This window comes from Nelumbo lutea, chromosome 7, assembly GCF_056320005.1.
Source record: "Nelumbo lutea isolate HS-2025 chromosome 7, American lotus-T2T, whole genome shotgun sequence".
In the NCBI taxonomy this organism is placed as follows: domain Eukaryota; kingdom Viridiplantae; phylum Streptophyta; class Magnoliopsida; order Proteales; family Nelumbonaceae; genus Nelumbo; species Nelumbo lutea.
This window is the reverse complement of record NC_142690.1, coordinates 18,500,517-18,520,766: the sequence shown is the minus strand read 5'-3', so window position 1 is coordinate 18,520,766 and position 20,250 is coordinate 18,500,517. Positions and strand designations below refer to the sequence as shown.

Here is a 20,250-nt window from a genome sequence, read left to right as displayed (position 1 = left end):
GAAATACCAAATTTGATGTTTCATGCATCAGTGAGGTCCCAATTTTTTAATAATCGGCTGAACCAAACAATGAGATACATGGGAATTTATTGAAACACCTATGTGGATCCGACGTGGCACCGTTTTTTCTCAAAAACAGCCACAGTTCCAAACATCCCCTGAATAAAAATAAAAATAAATCCAAATTTTAGACTTCTCGAATAAGCACTTATTTGAGCTTATTTCCCAAATGTAAATAATCACTTATTTATATTGTTCTAACCCAAAATAAATGCTTATTTTTAAGCACTCCCAAACCTAGCCATGATAAGATAAAATGTTCCTGGTTCCTACTATTTTCCCTTGTGCAATTAAATAATACATGAAATCTTTGAACCTAGTTTTTCTTTCTCATCCCATCAAAATCTTCCTACAACCCAAACAAAACATTAAAGATAAGAGAAAGTATGCCGCATTGCCACCATATTACTTTGTCTTTTAGTTATTAAAATAATTAAATAATAAATTTTCAAAGATATAATGATCTATCCAACTTCAGCCATTAAAAAACCCACAAGCTCCTTACAATTTTATTCACCAAAAGATAAAAGAGATAAGCTTTTCAATTCAACATTTCAGCTGTTATCAAACGGCAATTTGGCCTGGGTCAGGCCTTGGCTGTAAAAAAATTTAGATGAACTATTGCAAAGAGTACCAGACCCTTAGGCCCATACCCATCCAAGCCCAGGATTTTGTTCATCGCGTATTCCGTTTATGTCACGACACGTGGCACGTGAGTGTTTAATATTGCCTGTAGTTGGACCCACCTTCTCGTATCAGAACAAGGTGAAGTGGCTTGTTTTCATTGATAGATGTAGCCTTCGGCTACACCTAACTTCCAATCCGTAACGGATAAAGAGAACCTTCCACTATCCATCTTCAAATCTCTCTCTCTCTTCTCCTTCTCACTCATTCAGTCATTCTCTCTCCATCTCTCTCATGGCAACTGCTTCTTTAACTCCACTCTCCCCGGTCTTCTCGGCCTCAAACAGTTCAAAATCTCTACCAATTCTTTCATTTTCTTCAGAATTTCATTCCGTCTCGACGAGCTCAACTAAAATTTCTGGAGAATTTAATCAAGGTCGAAAACAGATAGCCCGCAGAAGAGAATTCCTCAAAGGAATCGCTTTAGTTCCATTTATTTGGAAGGAGCCTCCCATTTCCGAAGCTCGTGAGGTCGAAGTTGGTTCCTTTCTCCCTCCATCTTCGTCTGATCCTTCCTTCGTTGTCTTCAAGGCAACGTCGAAGGATACTCCCGCTCTTCGTGCAGGTATGGGTCTTTTCTGTCTTGAAGACTAGCATCTGTAGCTGTTTTGACCTAGTTTTCATTGTGGATTTCATGGGTTTTTCCTATATTTTAACTGGATCCAAGAACTGTGGTTTATGTTTTTTTAATGAAGAATTAAGAGTCTAAATTGAACAATGGTGGTGGATTATTCGCGTTGTTTATGTGAATTACGTTCCTGTGTTCTGACGATTATCAGAAGGATTAAAACTTTGAATGTGGAGTCTAATTTGAATTGAGTAAGATGATAGAGCTTGTGGGACAATTAGATGGTGCTAATACCAGAATCATGAGATTGCAGGTAGCTCCAACCTTCCTTGCTGAGACAACAGGAACAAAAAGAAATGAATGGTAAAGAAAAGAATGGCTGTGCCAATGGAGAAGTGAACTTGTATATTATAAAAAAAATGTGATGGTCAGGGAATATAATGTCAATAATGAATCTGGTTCTCTGCATCCAAATTGAAAATTGAAGGGGGGGGGGGGGGGGGGGGGGGTAGGAGTACAATGCAAAAGGCAATAAACATGGCATGCGCCAAGGTGTCTCGTGAAGTTATTATTTAAGGATCACATCTTTTCTCCCATTGAGCTTCACCCTGGTTGTGTTCAATGCTAGGGAGTCCAGGAAGAGTTGGAATAGCAACAGAGTGCATTATAACAAAACAGGATAGAAGCACAGAGTTGGAAAAGAAAATAATGAGGATCATGAAGAATAGTGTATCTGAGAAAACAAAAGAATAAATAAACGGACATGAAAGAAGAAAATAATAGAAATTTCTGATCCTAAGAAAGGAAAATGGCAAATTCCTCTCACATGGAAATCAAATCCGATAGGACCAACAGGAATCACATTTGAGCTACCCTTCTAAAATCTCTCTTTCCTTGTAGGGATTGCAAGGGTCCTTGATTCATCATTCTTTTTGGATAACTCGTCAATTTACAAAGGATTTGGTTAAGATCCGTATCCATTTTACTGAAAAATAATAAGCATACAGTCAAATAGGAGCACGAATTTGATCCTTAAAGGAATTCACTGTTGTCACTGGCACCTATGGCACTGACAGCAGACCATGCCTGAGATAAAGCACCTTCAATCAGGTGAGCTGTAGGTGCTTACTCACTTTTTCTTTCTTTCTTTTTATTTTTGTATTTTTTATCTGCACATATTATCTGTGAACAGGGCAGTGTTTATCATGGTTTTCACAAGACCTGTAAGGGGACACCTTACTGAATATAATGGTTTTAGAACTTAGAACTATCTAAAAAAATTGAAATAGGTGATACTTAAAGTTATCAATTATTGAAGGGATAATCTTATCTTCCATACTTTTAGAACTTGGTATGCCCTCTGCACAAGGAAAATAAGTTTTGAAATTGACAAAAGGCCAATAACAATTGAAGGAATGACTATGTAGAGAAGTCCTGTTTTTATTTCCATTTGGAATTTGTACAAATTCATTGCAATTAACACGATAGGACCTCAACAAATCCCTTGAGGTTGAACTGGATTTCCTTTGCATTCATTGGTCCTTACTCTTTAGCATGTAGTGGAGCAGCGAACTTTCAAACTGATGAAGTGTGGTCATTACTTTTCACCTTGATACTTCTTAGAAAGTAGGAAAGAAAATATGATAAGAATATATTCTGTGTATTCTCTCCTAAATATGCATGTGCAGTATATAGTGAAGTTTATTATATGGTTAAATTTAACATTTATACTATATCTAATTCTCCAACTTTTGTCTAAGCAGTCATGTTTGAATGACCATATACTCCATATATTGCAGGAAATGTGCAGCCTTATGAGTTCATCCTCCCACCCACTTGGAAACAGACACGTGTTGCCAACATACTATCTGGAAATTACTGTCAACCCAAATGTGCAGAGCCTTGGGTGGAGGTGAAATTTGAAGATGAAAAGCAGGGAAAAGTTCAGGTTGTCGCCTCTCCATTGGTACGCTTGACCAATAAACCAAATGCTACAATTGAAGATATTGGGAGCCCTGAGAAGGTGATTGCTTCACTGGGCCCCTTTGTCACTGGGAACACATATGATCCTGATGAGCTCATTGAAACTTCAGTTGAAAAGCATGGCGATCAGACGGTAGTGTGCCTCTTTCTCATATTCATCCTTCCATATTATTCTCCTTTTCTTTCCTTTCTTACCTTAGAAAACACCATTTTGAGGTTTTTCTGAATATTTATTTCTTTACTAAGGGCAAGAAAATTTGAGAAGTAGTTAATATTGCATATGTGTATTCCATATGGTTCTCCAGAGCTATAAATCTAAAATGCTGTTACCCAGTGTTGGCTCCCTTATGTGGGGTCATGAGAGAGGTGGACTAAATACAGACCTAACCTTTTGGCAATTTTTGCACAAAGTAGCTGCTCACAGACTTGAACCTACATTCTCATACTTATCAACTGAAATTGTTACTGTTCTCCTGAGTCATAACAATCTCCTAATTTAGCTTCCCAAATGATCTTAAGTTCTTAACCACCAAGCTTAACAGTTACCACCATAGTATAAAACTATAAAAGGTAAATTTCTGTGTAGCCGTGTAAGATGTTTGATGATTGAAAGCCTAGATGATCTCCTACTTGGGACAGTGAAGTGCGTAATGATCCTTTGTTAGGATGAATTGCACACTGCATGGATGGGTTTGAGATATGTTGAACTTCTGACATAAGTATCCATCAGAATAGGAAAATAAATGTTGTGTTTGGTTTGAAGGAAAAGGTAGGGAAAGGAAGAGAAAGGTAGGGTCCTTCAAACCAAGCATAACAGAAAATGTTTATCTCTTTGTGGACATCATAAAAATCATATGAATTTTAAGTTGTTTTTCAAGAGGTAAATAATTAAATTTTCTTTTTATTTTATAAGATCCTGAAGTAAAAGATCAGAAAATGCAGAAAAAAAGTCAATTGCACAAAATTCATACTAGAATTATCCTTTAATGGTTTTTTTTATTTAGTTACAACTCAGATATATCCTAATTTGAAATAATAACGATACCATTAGCAACCTAACTTTTTTATGATTAATGAACCATCAAAAAATGCCAAAGGTTAGGACAATATCCCATCCACCCCTCCCAAGACCCCAGATAGCTAGGACAAACATTGGATAATGGCTTTTTTAATGAACCATCAAAGTTTATATTATATTAACTTGTATTTCAGTAAAAATAATACTTTTTTTTTTCCTTTTTAAAGGTGAGGACTACCATCTGAAAATTTTCTTGATAACATATGGTGTGTCAGCATATATTTTCTCGATAAAGAACCTCCCATGGTGGCTAGAAATTAGTGGGCCTTAACTTCAAACTTCGTTTTAGATCAATCATATAAAGCACTCTTCTAAAAGTAGTCTTTGTCATCAACAACATTCATCACTGACCATGTAGTCTGAATGCTCAGTTGGCATCCGTTCCATTGAGAAAGTGTGGCTGTGTGGGTTCAAAACTGCAGAAAAATCAGGGTTTCCATGTTTTGTATGCCATTAGGCTCCACATGCATCCCTGCTATACTAATCCCACCAACCCGACAACTACAGATCTAGCATATAGCACCTCTCACCTATGAGCAAATTTGCATTGTCTACCAAAAAAAAAAAAAAAATACGGTCACTGACAACATTCCATTTCTAATAAGCAAAAGCTGTGTAGTTTGAATTGTCATTGTTGTATCACTGAACTGATTTATTTCAATCAATCTGTAGGGGAGCTTATAACAAATAATTGCCTCTCTTTTTACATAACAAAAAGAAAACCCTTTTTTCTCATGGTAGTGACTAGTGACATAGTCTTCTCTGTTGCATGCAGTATTACACTTACGTGCTGGAGACTCCATATGCATTAACAGGTTCACACAACCTTGCTAAGGCCACTGCCAAAGGAAACACAGTCGTCTTATTTGTAGCAAGTGCAAGTGAAAAACAGTGGCAGACATCTCAGCAAACACTCAAGGCCATACTTGATTCCTTCCAAGTGTAATTTTGTAAGAGGAAAGAAAATGAAAAATTAAATGTTCCATTATTTATTGATGAATATTCAACTTACATGTATATGGCAGCACGAAACCAACTGGATGATTCTCAACCAATCACCAAATTTTTGGAAGGTTTGCTGACAAATGTAAGGTAATATACAGCTTTGAGTTAAGACATATGAGGGATATTCAGAAACTATGTTGCTCTGATTGATTCAAGTATATTGAAGTCTCCGGATAAAGGTCTACAGGTTGTATGGTTTTCACCTACTAGCCTGGGTAGCTCATTGTACATGTTCTTATCAGTCATTAATCCAAATTATTAGATTAATTCACACCAAATTAGCTGAGCCAAAATTCTTAGTTCCCTTTTGGACTCGTGTTCTTTCTATTTGTTGGCTCTTAATTGCCCAAATTAATCTAATCCAAATTATTAGATTAATACAATCCCAACTGTTTCTAAAATCAAAGAAAATCATCAAATATCCTTGGTTTAAATGCTGATTTGATACCAACTGAGTGGTGGCTCGGTTGGCATGTTAGCTGGGTAGTCCAAGCAGAGATGTGGATTTGAATACCGATATTATCACCTATGTTGAAAAGTTAGTGTATTGTGTTAGGTATAAAAAAAAAAAAAAAACTCTGATTTGTTTTTTGTTTTTTTAATGCTTTAATGCAAAAAATAAAGAAAATAAATATAATAAAGGGATTTTAATAAAATAATTAATGAAGTTTGATGGATTGACAAAATCAGGTATGTTTAAAAATAATTTGTAAAAACAGTAAATGGGACAAAAAATCAACTTTTTTGGAGCAAATTGTCATACTTAAATTCCACCAAATTCCTGAATCTAGTCTCCCTTCTTTTAACAAGACCTACAGTTGGGGGAACACATTATAATCAGTTCCGGTCGTGAATGATTTCTAAGATCTCTCTTTCTCTCCACCAGTGAACAGGGTGACCATCAAACTAGGTATGGTCCTCCCCATGGTTTTCAAAACTGGACCAGATCGAATGGTTGGATTGGAAAAACAGGGAACCGATCAGGTGATTGATTTTATTTTTTTCCTCTAAAATCGGATTTTTCCCAAAAAAATGTTGATTTTGGTCAGCAAACCGTTGACTCAGGCAATTAACCGTTTGAATGGTTTTGACCATTTTTTGTCAAAATGAATCAACCGTTTGATTCGAACGGTCAAACCATTCGACCTGAGAACCAGACCCCTGACCGATTTATTCTCCAGGTCGATTTTAAAAACCCTGGTGTTCCTATAAGTATATCTGTGGGTCTTCAATATACGGCAACTTGAGTGCTGTGAGGATATAGAAGTCAATAGTGTATCATACGGCAACTTGAGTGCTGTGAGGATATAAAAGTCAATAGTGTATCATGCCTGGTTATTGGGACCAAGCTCAAATTTTGGCTCATTCGAGTACCACTACAATGGGGTCCACGGAAATTTTTTTGGGGGAGTATAGTTACCCAACCAAATACTCTTCTCTGAGGGTGGATAAGTTGCTTATCCACCAGTTCACGATCTAGTAGAATCCAATGTCAAAACAAGGTCAAAAATAAAATGGAACATTGATTAGATGGAATGGTTAAATTTATAGAATGATTCGACACTGCCACACAAAACAAGCTTAAAAAAATTTATGCTCCCCCACAAACAAATGTGATTTTATCCACCTCATTTTCCTTTCCCCTTTGGAACGAGATTACTCATGGTTTTTAAAATTGGATCAGATCGGACAGTTGGACCGGAAAAACTTCGAATTGTTGATTTGGTCAGAAAACCGCTGATTCGGGTGGTTGGACTGTTTCAACGGTTTGGTCAGTTTTTATTTTTCTTAATTTTTTTATTTTATTTGTCAGAACCGGCCTTCTTTTCGATTTGAACGGTTGGACTGTTCAGCCGGGAACCGAACCCCTAACTGGTTCGCTGTTTGCATTGGTTTTAAAAACCTTGAGATTACTTTCTATGTTTGGATTTTTTTGGGTGTGTGTCAGCACTATATATTTATAGAATTTTATTTGAACCACAGTGAAGCATAAAAATAGTATAAACCCTAAAATTTATGAATAAAATCGTATCATAAATTATAAGATTTTGACAACATTGATCCGAGAGAAAAACGTATGTTTGATGCTTGAGGTGAGGTAGGACTGGTTGAGCGTGATCACCGAATACATGGCAAGTAATTTGGGCCAGAGTTGTAAAAAAAAGAAAAAACAATAGAAAAGCTTAGGCCTCCTTTGATTCGAAGGAATAAGGTTCCAGAATCGGAATGGGAATGGGATTCCCATTCCAATTGTTTGGTTGGGTGGAATCAGAATCTCATTCCCATTCCTGATGGACTGACATTCCCCCATTTGAGAGAATGGTCATTCTCTGCCCTTGCTTTAGGAATGAAATTTCATTTCTGTTAATTCCAATTTTCATTTCCATTCCTGTCTGAACCAAACAGACTATGGGAATAGATCATTCCCATTCCAATTCTAAAGGATTTCGATTCCGATCCCGACTGCGAAGCAAATGGGTTCTTATACTGAATGGTTCAAATTGAGTTCTGATCCTTAAGCTTAGGCCTGAATTCGGAGCTCTCTTACATGATTTTGTTTGGATTTCTCCTGAATTAGATTTGGGGTCTTAATTCCTGAGAACATGGCTATCATTTGGGATCTGGTAGAACATTTCCCATCCATAAGACCATAACTAACAAAACTGTCATGTTGAGGCCACCCCAACCTTTTCTATGTTACCAGGTTCACACACAATTTCTTATTTATAGTCCCAATCATGTCTCTATTAACTGCCTTTTGTGTTCCGCAGCAGGCCAACAACCTCTGTGCACTTCTTGGGAGAGATACTGAGGGAAAAACGACTCTCTAGAGAACCCATTTTGCTCTCTCCCAGAAATTATTACCTCTATCTGAATCTGCTCTCAGAAGCCATTTTTGGACATCTGAAGCCTGCTTTGTTGAGTTCTTCTGTTTCTGTTCTTCATCTCCAGATTGCCTACAATGGAAATGTCTACTTATTTTGCTTCCTTGGCGATCTATGCCACTGAGGTATCCTTTCCTTTCCATTCCTCCTTTGTAACTGTGTTAAACTTGTTTTCTGTTAATGCTAACTGATTGTGTTTCTCATTTGCAGAACAAGCATCGTGTATCAATGACTGCAAAGAACAGTAAGGAAAACCAGAAGAACATGTCCCCGATTGTGCAGGATTGTAACTCAAGGACAAGCCTGCAAAGGTCTGCAATGGAATTCGAGGGGCTACATTGTGAGTTAGATGTTAGTGTTAGGTCGTATGGAAGTTCTTCCTTATGGTTGCTTCTGTAAATTGTTGTCAATTACTAGCTACTGGCAACAGAATTTCATTCTGATTTTTTGTTTTTTCTTCCTTTTTGTTTTCGTTAACTTAAGTGCCAAAGCTTCAACTGGTTTTCTGGTTGAAAATCTAGTGGCAGTCTGTAATGAGATGGTTCCAATTGAAATTTAATACACAGAGGAGCTTGGTGTTTAAAATAAATAGTTTGTTTTTGAAGCCTCTATCCTCAATGCAAAGGCAGAGATTACTATTGGTATTAATGGATTAAAATAGGAAGGGGTCTAATGGTTAAACCTTTAGACACCCCTCTGAAATCATCTAAGGCTGCGTTTTTAACATTGACTTGTTTAAATTTTAAAACCCGTTCAACCTGGATATTTAAACTGATGAATCATTCAAACCATTTTCTTATTGACGATTCAAACCATAATAAAAATATTGTTTAGTTATTTATTCTAAAAAAATGAAACTTAGTCAAAGACGATGTTTGTATGAAAGGGTGAAAATTAAAGAGGTAGGGGGAGTAGGGAAAATGAAAATGGTCTTATTATAAAATGATTAATCCATTCAATCTGGGTATAGGGGTCTGGAATGTTTGGTTGGGTGGAATCGGAATCTCATTCCCATTTTTGGTGGAATGGTATTCCCCATATCAGAGAATGGCCATTCCCTCCCCCTCCCCCTCTTTTGGAATAAAAATCCATTCCAGCCAAATCTGATTCTGATTCCGATTCCAGACTGAACCAAACAAGTGAAGGGAATAGATTATTCCGATTCTAATTCTAAAGGACTTTGATTCTAATTTGATTCCAATTCCAACTATAATTCACAATCGGAATCAGAATAGTCTATTCCCATAATCTGTTTGATTCAGACAGGAATGAGAATGAAAATTGGAACCAACAAAAATGGGATTTCACTCCTAAGGGAGGGGCAGGGAATGGTCATTCTCTCAAACAGGGGAACCTCAAATTGGGGAATGTCATTCCAGCAAAAATAGGAATGAGATTCTAATTCCGCCCAACCAAACAGTTGAAATCAAAATAGCCCATTCTGATTTTGATTCCAAACCCCTATTCCTGCAAATCAAACGGGGCTTAAATATTGCATCTTGCATAGGGTACTGAGTACTCATTTGAGAGGGCTTAAGTGCAATGACTGCCCACACAGATAGCCTGTAAGCTATGTTTGGTGAAAGAATGGCAGAGTCTAAATGAACTGTTAGTCATTTGAAGGCTGTCAACTTCAACTCTTTGAATAGTTTATCCACAATGCTTCAAAACAGTTGAATTAATTTAACATTTTAACTGACTCTTCAGCTCAGACCTCCCAAACAGGCCCTGAAAGAAGAGATGGGAAGGGGGAAGTGATGCACTCACAAAATAGTAAACATCCATTTATTTGAGCTGACGTATTTAATCTAGCATACTTCTTGTAAAGAATAAAAGTGACCGTTGTTTTTTGAAAAACGCAAAAGATGAAGAGTGTAAAATTTTACATCCATAATCAATAATCGATGTAAAACTTTACATTTAATAGATTTTACATCGAATATAGATGTAAAACTTCACTCCGTCCAAATATACATAGAACTGAACCAAAATAGAGTTTTACTAATCATGATTACACTCTCATTCCAAAAGCAAAGAAGATCGAACTGATATAAATTTGTACACCATTTTTAATTTACACCAATTCCCAACACAGCCTAAAAAACGGACTTTCAATAGGTTTGTCTGAATAAGAGAGATTTTGTCAGAAATAACCTAAACACTTTGGTAATATTAAGCTGTGTCTGGTTTAATAAAAAAAATAAGAAAAATAAAGAGTTGGAGAAAATTCCAAAGGAATTCTATGACACAGCTTTTAAGGATTTGAGTATCAGATAACAGCAACTAGAGATGTTCCCTTAAGCTGCTACCTGTAATCAAAGAAAATTGGGACCCACCACCAGGTAGGTCCTACACTAAACAATATATACGGGGAAAATAAGCACAATCAAATAATTCCAAATATTTTATTAAAATGTTATACTGAGCTATTAAACGGTGGATGAAATGGATATAAAAGCGTTGGATAATTTATTGAATATTTGGCCAAAGTCGTATATCTTGCACATTCGGTTGTACCTAGAGACCACTATAGTGGTAGGAGATTCTGTTGTAGAATAAAACCCCATTAGGAACCTTATCTAACAGTTTAACCTTTTACCTTTTAAGCTTATTTTTAGATTGGATAGTTTATAAAAAATAGTAATATTTTAATGTTTTTTATTTTTTATTTTCTAAGTGGCAATTAAATCATTTGGGTCAAGAAAACGTATGATGCATCACAAATTAAAGGCAAAATTCCCAAACGTATGATGCAGGCAAAATTCCCAATTAGTCCCTTGGATTGACAGTATGCCAAAACATTTGCTGATCTTCCCACCCATTGTATTCTTAGGTCCATGTTTCTTGTCAGCACCTTAAACTTTTGAATTTCATTCCTGAAACACTAACTTACTGACTTTAGGTCTTGCAACCAGTTTATTACAACCTTTGAGTCACCTTCAACTATTAGCTGTTTCAACCCTAATTGAGCTGCAAACTGTGCACCTTGCAGGGCAATAAATATTTCTGCTCTAGTAGAGCCTCCCACTCCTAACGGACCTGAAAAGATAAATGTCGCATTTCTGACTCCATTCCTCAACACCCCATCTACTCCAGAAGGACTTGGGTTTCCTAGACTGCTTCCATCAAAATTCAACTTTAAGAAGCTTGCAGGAGGTAATGACCAGCTTATTCTCACTTTAATCTTGGAAGAGGAACAGCTTGTCACTGCCACCCAATTCTTCCAGATGTCATTGAAGGAGAATTGGTGAAACAAGTCCAAAGATTTCAGCCAATGAATCACCTAACCAAGATGCAGTCCTTTATCTCTTGAGGGTTTCTTTCATTTTTCAAAAAAGTTCCAGCATTCCTTTCTTCCCAGATTGTCCATATCAATGTAGCTCTTGCACACCTCCACGTGATTTTACCCATTTTCTATTGTCAAACAAAAGTAGAGGGATCAAAAAGCATTATTAAATCTGCTAGCAAGTTCCATCTGCTCCCAAACAAAGAGAGAAGCCAATCCCATAACTCTGCAATAAAGGAACAAAAAATTAACAAATGATAATAGTCATCACTCTGAGATCTGCATAGAATGCACCAGTTGGGGGAAATACAAAGAAAAGGTCTTCTCTTTTATAAATTATCCAAGGTATTTATTTTCCCATAGTACACTTCCCAATAGAATGCTAAGATCTAAGGGGGAACATGTCTGCACCAGACTTCCTTAACAGGGAAAACATGTTAAGGGTTAGAACAACAAAGGAATTTGAAAAAAGAAGCACAGAGAAAGATCCTTCCGATCTAGGTGTCCGAATTCTTTTGTCAAGTTCAAAGGGGTTCAAACAAACTTGCTCAAGAAGGCAAAGTAAACTGACTAAGCACCCAATCTCCTCATCCCTTAAGCCTCTACGGAACCCAAAATCCCAAGTAGGAGCCCAAGGGGTTTACAAGGATGAGCAAAATTTGGAAACAACCTCTTTTTTGTATCAAGAAACTAAGAACAAGGAAGGTAAAAGGGTTTCCAGGGGAACATCTCCAACCCAAATGTCCTCCCAAAAGAGGATGGAGTTACCATCACACACATCATATCTGATATGACTGAGGAATTGAGAAAGAATATTTTGCACTCTCAATAGAGGACAGAGTTAACCTGATGGAGTTACCTCATTTAATTTTCTTTATCAATCATCTAAGCATTAACAAAAAATTAAAAACCCAAATCCTTGCTTCTCCCATTCAAGAAAGTTGGGTTACGTTTTGAGCGGGCATTTTGGTGACCCCAACTTTCTTGAATAGAAGAAGCAAGGATCTGAGACTGTTAATTTTTTTTGTTAATGTTTGCATAGTTGATAAAGAAAATTAGGTGACACTCGAAGGGCATTTGTATCTTTTTAAAATGTCACTTTATGATTTATTAACAACTATTTAACACCATGTACTAGGTTGTCATGTTTTGAAAGTTTGGGTACTGAATTGTCACATTTTAAAGTTTGGGGATCAAAGTGGCATTAGATACAGGGTACTGATCAGAAATTTTCCCTAAATTAATGGGAAAATTCCTGATTAGTACCCTGTAAGCATGTAATTTTGGACCTAATGCCACTTCGGTCCCCAAACTTTAAAATGCGATAATTCAATACTTGAACTTTCAAAACATGACAATCAGTACCTACAATTGACTAGTTGTTAACTAGCTGTTAACTAGCCGTTAAGTGGCATTTGAAAAAGATACAAATGCCCTTCAAGTGTCACTTAATTTTCTTTATCAACCATCTAAATGTTAACAAAAAATTAACAGTCCCAAATCCTTGCCTCTTCCATTCAAGAAAGTTGGGGTCACGTTTGAGTGGGCATTTGTTGATCCCAACTTTCTTGAATAAAATAGGCAAGGATTTGGGACTGTCAATGTTTGGATGGTTGATAAAAAAAACTTAGATGACACTCATTTTTTGTCTTTTTCAAATGCCACTTAACGACTGGTCAATAGCTAGTTAATGGCATGTACTGGATAGTCTGGATTATCATGTTTTGAAAGTTCAGGTATTGAATTATTGTATTTTAAAGTTTGGGGACCAAAGTGGCACTAGACCCAAAGTATAGGATACTAATCAAGAATTTTCCTTAAATTAAATAATAAAATATAAAAATAAATAAAATATAAAAAAGCACATAAAGTTGTCAAAAAGGCATTTCTCTAATATTATATATTCATCTTATTAAATAAAAATAAATACATAATAAATGAGAACCATTGGACCAATGATGAAAGTAGATTAAAAATACAAGAAAAACAGAAAATTATATATATATATATATATATGACGTATAACCAACTAATTGGGTCAAATGGTTTAGTAGACAGATACCAGATTATTAAGGGGGTGTTTGACAAGTATTTTGTTTTGTTTTTGAAAACATAAACAAATGCTACATCAGCAAAATTATATTGTTTTTGAATTAACCATGTTGTGGAACACCCCCTGATTGACTCAACAGTTCCTTTGCAAATGAATGGTTTACGAGTGAAATGAAGTTATATATGAAGCCAAATATATGGCCGAGTGATGTGGATCAACCAGTGACCAGCCAATTCAACCGTGAGTTGAAAACATTGTTATAAAGGACAATCAAATTAAGGGGCGTTTGGCAAGAGGCTTAATGCAAATCAACAATTTTGAGCATTTGGAAAGAAAAACCACTTTGAGAATCACCCTCTTGTTGTTTTAGAAAACTATAATACATTTTGCAACTTGCAGTATCTTCCTAAGCACAAAAATGGAGAATTACCATTTTCTTACGAATACATGGTTTGGTTTTTTCTTTTTTTTTTTTTTCTTTTTTTTTGAAGTTTGAACAAATCTGCTAATGTGATAAAAATAAAAAAGCAAGAAACAGAAAACTGTTTCCTCCTACCAAACACACCCTTACGTCCATAGTAATTTGATCGGATAAGCCAAGACCTGCTGCCGACCAACATTTTGACAATATATTTCATAGTTTTTGCCACCTGTTCTCGACATGTGGATGATGAAGACACGTGGCACTAAACTGTGTTATTTAGGTTCTGATCTCAACCACTGTGCCAGGAAGAGGTTACGTCTAATTTTGTGATCAAGCTGATGAAATCAGACCACAGTTGCTATGCCTATGAGGCTATGAGACCCAAGTGGAATGAGAAGCCAAATGATTTTACGAATTAAAACCGCTTGGCGATTCATCTTCCATCCAATCAGAGTATTCTCTCCGTCTGAGTTCTTATCCAAAAGGAACAGAGACCTCTGTCTTTTCCCTTTCATGTGCTCCACTCAAAGCATGCTTACGTCCCACCTGTGACTGCATTTACCCTCTCTGCTCGTGAATCAAGCTTGCATGCTTGGTCTAAGCAAACAAGGCCCATCTGCTACTGATGGCCATGGCCTATCTCTATAAAGCTTCCTCCAGTTAACCCATTTTCTCAGCATCATCAGTTTGTTGAACTCAACTTATGTTAAGAGTTTCTGCTCAAGATAGCTCAAAAATGACTACTTCTACCGATTTAGCTGCCATGGAAATCTATTCTGAAGAGGTACTAGCTTCTGAATTCTGGGTTGATTCATTTTCCGTTCGTTGGTTAGTTTGAGTTGACTGATTTCTAATTAATTTGCAGGGAAGGCGTGATGTCTCAGTCTCTGCAACTGATTATCAGACCAACAAGAATGCTAGCAAAACGAAGCAAGCTGAAGAACACAACAGTGATGGGGAGGAAGGAAAAAGAGAAAAATGCGACCCCATCGACGAAAGAGAGCAAATCAAAGCCAAGCCAGATTCAATTTGCGCTGGAGTTCGATGGGTTGCATTGCTTTGAAACACTGACGTCTCACTAAGGAAAGTCCATTATCTTCTGTTTCTTGGATGAATTAGGATGTTCTTTGGCTTTTTTTCGTTGGTGTTTCTGTAAGTAATTCTGAAATATAATACGAATAGCAATGGAGTTTCAGTTGTGCTTCTAATTCTGAAATATAGGCGTAGAATGTTTCACTTTTAGCTGTGCATCCAAATACTGGAACAACAACTCAAATATCTCAGTGAGAGTGTGGGTACAAAATGGGATCTGCGTCTTTCATTTTACAATGGAGAATGGGAATTCAATTCACCAAGTTATTTGTCTTACTTCCATCTCTAAGCAATGTTGTCAGACTTAGTCAGTTAGACCACAACCATTTCGGTGACCGAGTCATGGGTCCAAGGGCTCAACCATCCAGTTAAAGCATTCGGTTCATTCAAATAAATTTGCGAAAAAAATTAAAAAAAAATAAAAATAATTTTATAATATCTTTTATGGTTATTATGGATTCGGATGAGCTGAAAGACAGTATATGGGATGCATACGTGTTCAGAACCCCAATTTGGAAGGACTAGAAATACAAATATGTACAGTATAAATACATATAAAATAATACAAATTATAAGTTTTGCATTCTTTGTACTCCTTCCAAACTGACCCTTATGAACAAAAAATGTGCAATGATGAAAGTTATTATAACCCCTCCATAGATTTGGGGATTCATCTCTCTCCAAATGGGTTTGGGACTTTTGGTTTAGCTATATTTTAAGCAATTATGTAACACAACAATCAGGGTTAATTTGGTAATTAAAAACAATCAATAGCCTAGTTGGACTTCTGTTAATGGTTACTAACTTTGACCTAACAGAAGGTAAGTTTAAGATAATAGAAATTCTCTTATAAGGGTTTCTAGAGATTATGAAAACCCACGGTAAGTTAAGAAAAATGGGGAAAAGTGAAAATGAGTTTTTGATAATAATCCTATATATTAAAGCTATTTTACATTAAGACAAACTTGTATGATTTATCAATTATGAAAGATAATCAGATATATTGTATGATTTCAAATAAAAACACAGTTTCTATATTTTTGTTTTAAGAAATAATTTGTTTTTAAACTGGATAGTTTTAATTTGCTTTTGAAACTAAGAAGAAGAAAATCAATTCTCATTGTACAATGCTCCCTAAATCTATAGTACTAATCGAGACTCGTACGATGCACAAGTTTTGTTAAGAGACATTGAAGTTAAAGGAGCCCCATGTTGCACTCTCCAGACCATCATGTGATCATGACTAATAAATCCAATACAATAAGGATGATGATAATGAAGATGATATAGTATGCCTTGATAATTTTGTGACATACAATGATAAAATGATATACAGAAATGTTGTTAAGAAGTCTCATGGAACATTGATCAATTAGGAAGGATCTATTCAAGTAAATCAAATGCAAATAATTAGGGTTTTCGTGTTATTGGCGGTAGTAGTAAGGAAGGACAAAGTATGCATCATTCACACAATGTACAAAATGCAAAAGTACCCATACTCACCTTTATCAATATGAAGATGCAAGTAAGGAAAAGCTGAAATTAATATCTATTGGCATGGCAAATATTTAAGAAAAATGGGAAAAATAATGTATGATGTGGCAGCACAATGTGGCCTAGGTGTAGAACCACCTACCCCTTATGAAATAATGGGTTTTTATTTAGATATAGAATATAATGAAATAAAAATGTTTATAAAAATTCTCAAGCTAAATTGGTCTAAATATGGAGTAAGAATCATATTCAATGTTTGGGTAGGTCCTATAAAATTGTCTATTATCAACTTTATGGTGTATTGCAAGGGTAAGATGGCGTTTCATACAGATATTGTTATATCAAGAAAAAAAGTGCACTATATATTCTTAAATTGATGGTACGTGTTGCCAATGAGATAAGACTTAAAAATGTGGTGAAAATTTTGACAAATAATGAAAATAACTATTTTGAAAGTAAGAAAAAGAATGATGGATAAGTATAAGATATTTTGGACTTTATGTGCTTCACATTGAATTGACTCATATTGTGTTTATTTTAAGGAAATGTAGGGAAAGAATGGAAAAGGTAGGGAAACATATGCAAGGTTCGTACAAGTTTTCCTACCTTTTCTTTCAAACCAAACACACCTTAATGACAAAAGATATTGAAAAGATTAAGATAATGAAAACCACCATTAATAATGCAAGAAAGATAATAAACTTTATCTACAACTATAATATGCTTCTTGTTATGATGAGAGAACAATGTAAGGAGACATTGTTCAAGTAAGGATTATGCTATTTGCTACAATCTCATGGCTCTTGAGACCATTTAAAAGGGTTCAACTATGATATCATAAAGACATGATATCGGAAAAACTTACAACCAATCAATTGGTGTCATAAAAGAGATGACAAATCAGGTGGTATTTATCAAATTTCACTGGGTGCTTTGATTGGTCAAAGCTCTTTCAATATCATGTCTTTCTAGTATCATAGATTTTCACCATTTAAAAAAAGAGACAAGGTATGAAAGTTTTATTTAACTCTAAAGAATGGAAGAATGTAACGTCAATAGAAAACTTGAAGGTAGAAGAGTTGAAATAATTTATAGTAACCCATTTGGGGATTCTATACATACTATGTTTAATATCTTTGAACCTATGTATGTATAAGTGATGGAGGGTGATTTGGCTAGACCTCGCAGCATGGGTACACGTGGGCATGATCTTGCTCAAATAGTGACTCAATGTAACAACGCAACTGACATAACCGCAACTCGGGGGAGGGTCTCACCGAGTTGAGCTCGGCAACTAGGCGGATAAACTACTCGCCATAAGCCGTCTTGCCTGCATCTCCTCCCCGGGGTTAAGGCACTTCGGGGTGTCCCGAGGTCGGGGTACCCTGACCTTTCTCGATACTCGAGCTCCTCCCGATGGACTTCGGGCCAGACAGCTCGGCATAGCTTGCCACAAGCAACTCGACGCCTATGGGATAGCCCGACACAGGGTAACTCGCGAAAGGATAGTTCGGCGTACCGCCAAAAGATCTCCTGCCCGACCACCATACCCGACAAACCTGGGGACAACAGCCATGTCCCTTGTTAGACATCACCGCACCTGCCTCCTTTAGAAGGTGCCTTACACCGAACAAGCACGTACCCTGCAATGATGGCCCTGCACGTGCCACCTCAGCCTTGTCTATAACAGCTATGGTAGACTGACAGTGGCGGTTATACCTTCACTATCAGAAGCCAGAGGGCCTGATGCAACGGAATTCTGTTATAAGGGGCTTCTTCTCAAGGAACAAGGTATCTTTTGAACCACTTGCGCAATCTGCACTCTTAGCCTTCGTCTTCCCTTCGCTTCTCACACAGAATACTAACTTGATCGTCGGAGCGTTCCCGCTGGGCAAACCCCCCAGGAATTCTTCTTCTTCCTCCTTGTTTCAGGTACCTCTCAGGAGCCACGTGAGTGCCAACTAGGAGTGACTGGATTGCGCACCATCATTGGGCGCCGTCTGTGGGAAATGCTTCGAAAAGCCTTTCTCCAAACTTTCAAGTCTCTTTACTCTCCAGAAACTCAACACTCATGGCTTCCTCTAGCAACATCGGACGAAGCATGGGGATGAATAACTCCAAGGAACAACCCCAGCTTCCTACTGTCTGCATTGAACAGTTCACCGTCCCCCTCTTGGCGGACGGAATCCCCAGCTTGAATGTGCCTCTTGCAGTGGCACCCGTCGTTGCGCCGCTCCCTGTTACAGTCAAAGCGACCTTCACCGAACCTTCGGTCGTGCCCCCAGCGGCCAGCCCGAACCAACAGAAGGACTTGATGCAATGCATGCAGGCCCAAATGCAACAGTTCCAACAATTTCAGCTCTATCAACAACATGTGCTGCACCAGGTCTCCCAGTATCAGTAGCAGTAGCAGTTTCCCCAGTTACCTCAACCTCAGCTTCAGCAATCGCAGCTTCCCCCTCGGCACCCAGTCTCACAGCGAGCTAGGTCTCACCATTAGGAGGAGCACCCATCTCGCCAAGGAAAGACCCCCCATAACCCTCCAAGAGCCAGGCCTCCTCCCGTGGCAGACAAGAAAGACCGGCCGCTCCGACCTCGCCACGGGCAGGTCGGGAGGACCTCAGCTCGCCAGGACCACGTTGCCTCAACCCTCAAGGCCTGGTACCCCATTCCTAGAAAACCAATTCTAAATCCTGGCCGTAGGCTCCAAGCAGGAGCCCTCTATCCATAGCCATCACCAGCAGCCTGAGCTACTTCCAAGCAGGAGCCCTCTATCCTCGCCGGTCTACCACTCACAAACTACCCGAGCTCGGAGGCAAAGAAGAGGTAAGCTCGGGCAAGGTCAAGGCACCCATCCTTTCAGTTCAATCCCCCTATCTCTCGAGCTCCTGGCAGTCCCAATGCCTAAAGATTTCAAGCTCCCCCCTCTTGATAAGTATGACGGGTTGTTCGACCCAAATGATCGTATAGATGCCTTCCAGTCGCAGATGCACCTAGCAAGAGCAAGTGAGTCGTGCATGTGTGTGGCTTTCTCCACCACTTTCAGAGGAGTAGCCCGCACATGGTACCGAAACCTGGCGCCCAGATCAATAAGAAGTTGGGCGCAGTTCGCGCGGGCTTTCACGTCCCACTTTGTTACCAGTAAGCGGTGCCCACTAACTGAAGAAAGCCTCCTCAACATAGTACAGAGAGAAGGAGAGTCCATCCGAGGCGACGTCAAGCGGTTCAATGATGCTTGCATGCAGATATCGCGCCTGGACCCCATTGTGCGCCTCGCAGCAGCTAAGAAAGGCGTGACACACAAAAAGTTCAAATGGCACATGGTCGTCAACCAACCAGTGACCATAACTGAATTTCTTAAGCTCGCGGACAAGTTCATAGCCACCGAAGAGGAGATCAACCAAAAGGGCAAGAGCACGCTCGAAAAGAGGAAGAGGGAATGAGAGCCTTTCAGCGAAGGGGACAGCCGAAAGAAAAAGGATGGAGCTGGGGGGAAAAGACAGGTCAGTCGTTCCAAGCTCCTGCAGCGGACCGAACTGATTACACCCCATTGAACATGAAGCGGGCCGAAATCTTGATGGCAATCAAGGACGCTCCATATGTGAAATGGCCACCCCGTTTGAGGGGAAATCCCAATG

The 20,250-nt window shown here is 37.9% G+C and overlaps 1 protein-coding gene and 2 long non-coding RNA genes across 3 annotated transcripts; all 3 read left to right on the top strand.

Moving 5' to 3' along the window:
* The first annotated feature begins 922 nt into the window (after window positions 1-922).
* On the top strand, window positions 923-5,510 carry PPD6 (thylakoid lumenal protein (Mog1/PsbP/DUF1795-like photosystem II reaction center PsbP family protein)). Its single transcript, XM_088953273.1, has 3 exons — window positions 923-1,309; window positions 3,112-3,428; window positions 5,149-5,510. Exons 1-3 carry the CDS (start codon window positions 979-981, stop codon window positions 5,317-5,319), a joined length of 819 nt encoding a protein of 272 aa, XP_088809399.1. The 5' UTR covers window positions 923-978; the 3' UTR covers window positions 5,320-5,510.
* A 2,106-nt stretch (window positions 5,511-7,616) lies between these two features.
* Window positions 7,617-8,852, top strand: LOC148845443 (uncharacterized). The gene is made up of 2 exons (XR_016102129.1): window positions 7,617-8,388; window positions 8,474-8,852. It is a non-coding gene; the product is annotated as an uncharacterized LOC148845443 (long non-coding RNA).
* A 5,511-nt stretch (window positions 8,853-14,363) lies between these two features.
* LOC148845442 (uncharacterized) lies at window positions 14,364-15,234 on the top strand. The gene is made up of 2 exons (XR_016102488.1): window positions 14,364-14,810; window positions 14,892-15,234. It is a non-coding gene; the product is annotated as an uncharacterized LOC148845442 (long non-coding RNA).
* Window positions 15,235-20,250: the final 5,016 nt, after the last annotated feature.

Excerpts from the sequence above, each read along its gene's own strand:
- PPD6 (XM_088953273.1), top strand. The coding sequence starts at position 979 with ATGGCAACTGCTTCTTTAACTCCACTCTCCCCGGTCTTCTCGGCCTCA. Across the intron at positions 1,310-3,111 it reads TACTCCCGCTCTTCGTGCAG|GAAATGTGCAGCCTTATGAG; the intron begins GTATGGGTCTTT and ends CATATATTGCAG. Across the intron at positions 3,429-5,148 it reads AAAAGCATGGCGATCAGACG|TATTACACTTACGTGCTGGA; the intron begins GTAGTGTGCCTC and ends TGTTGCATGCAG.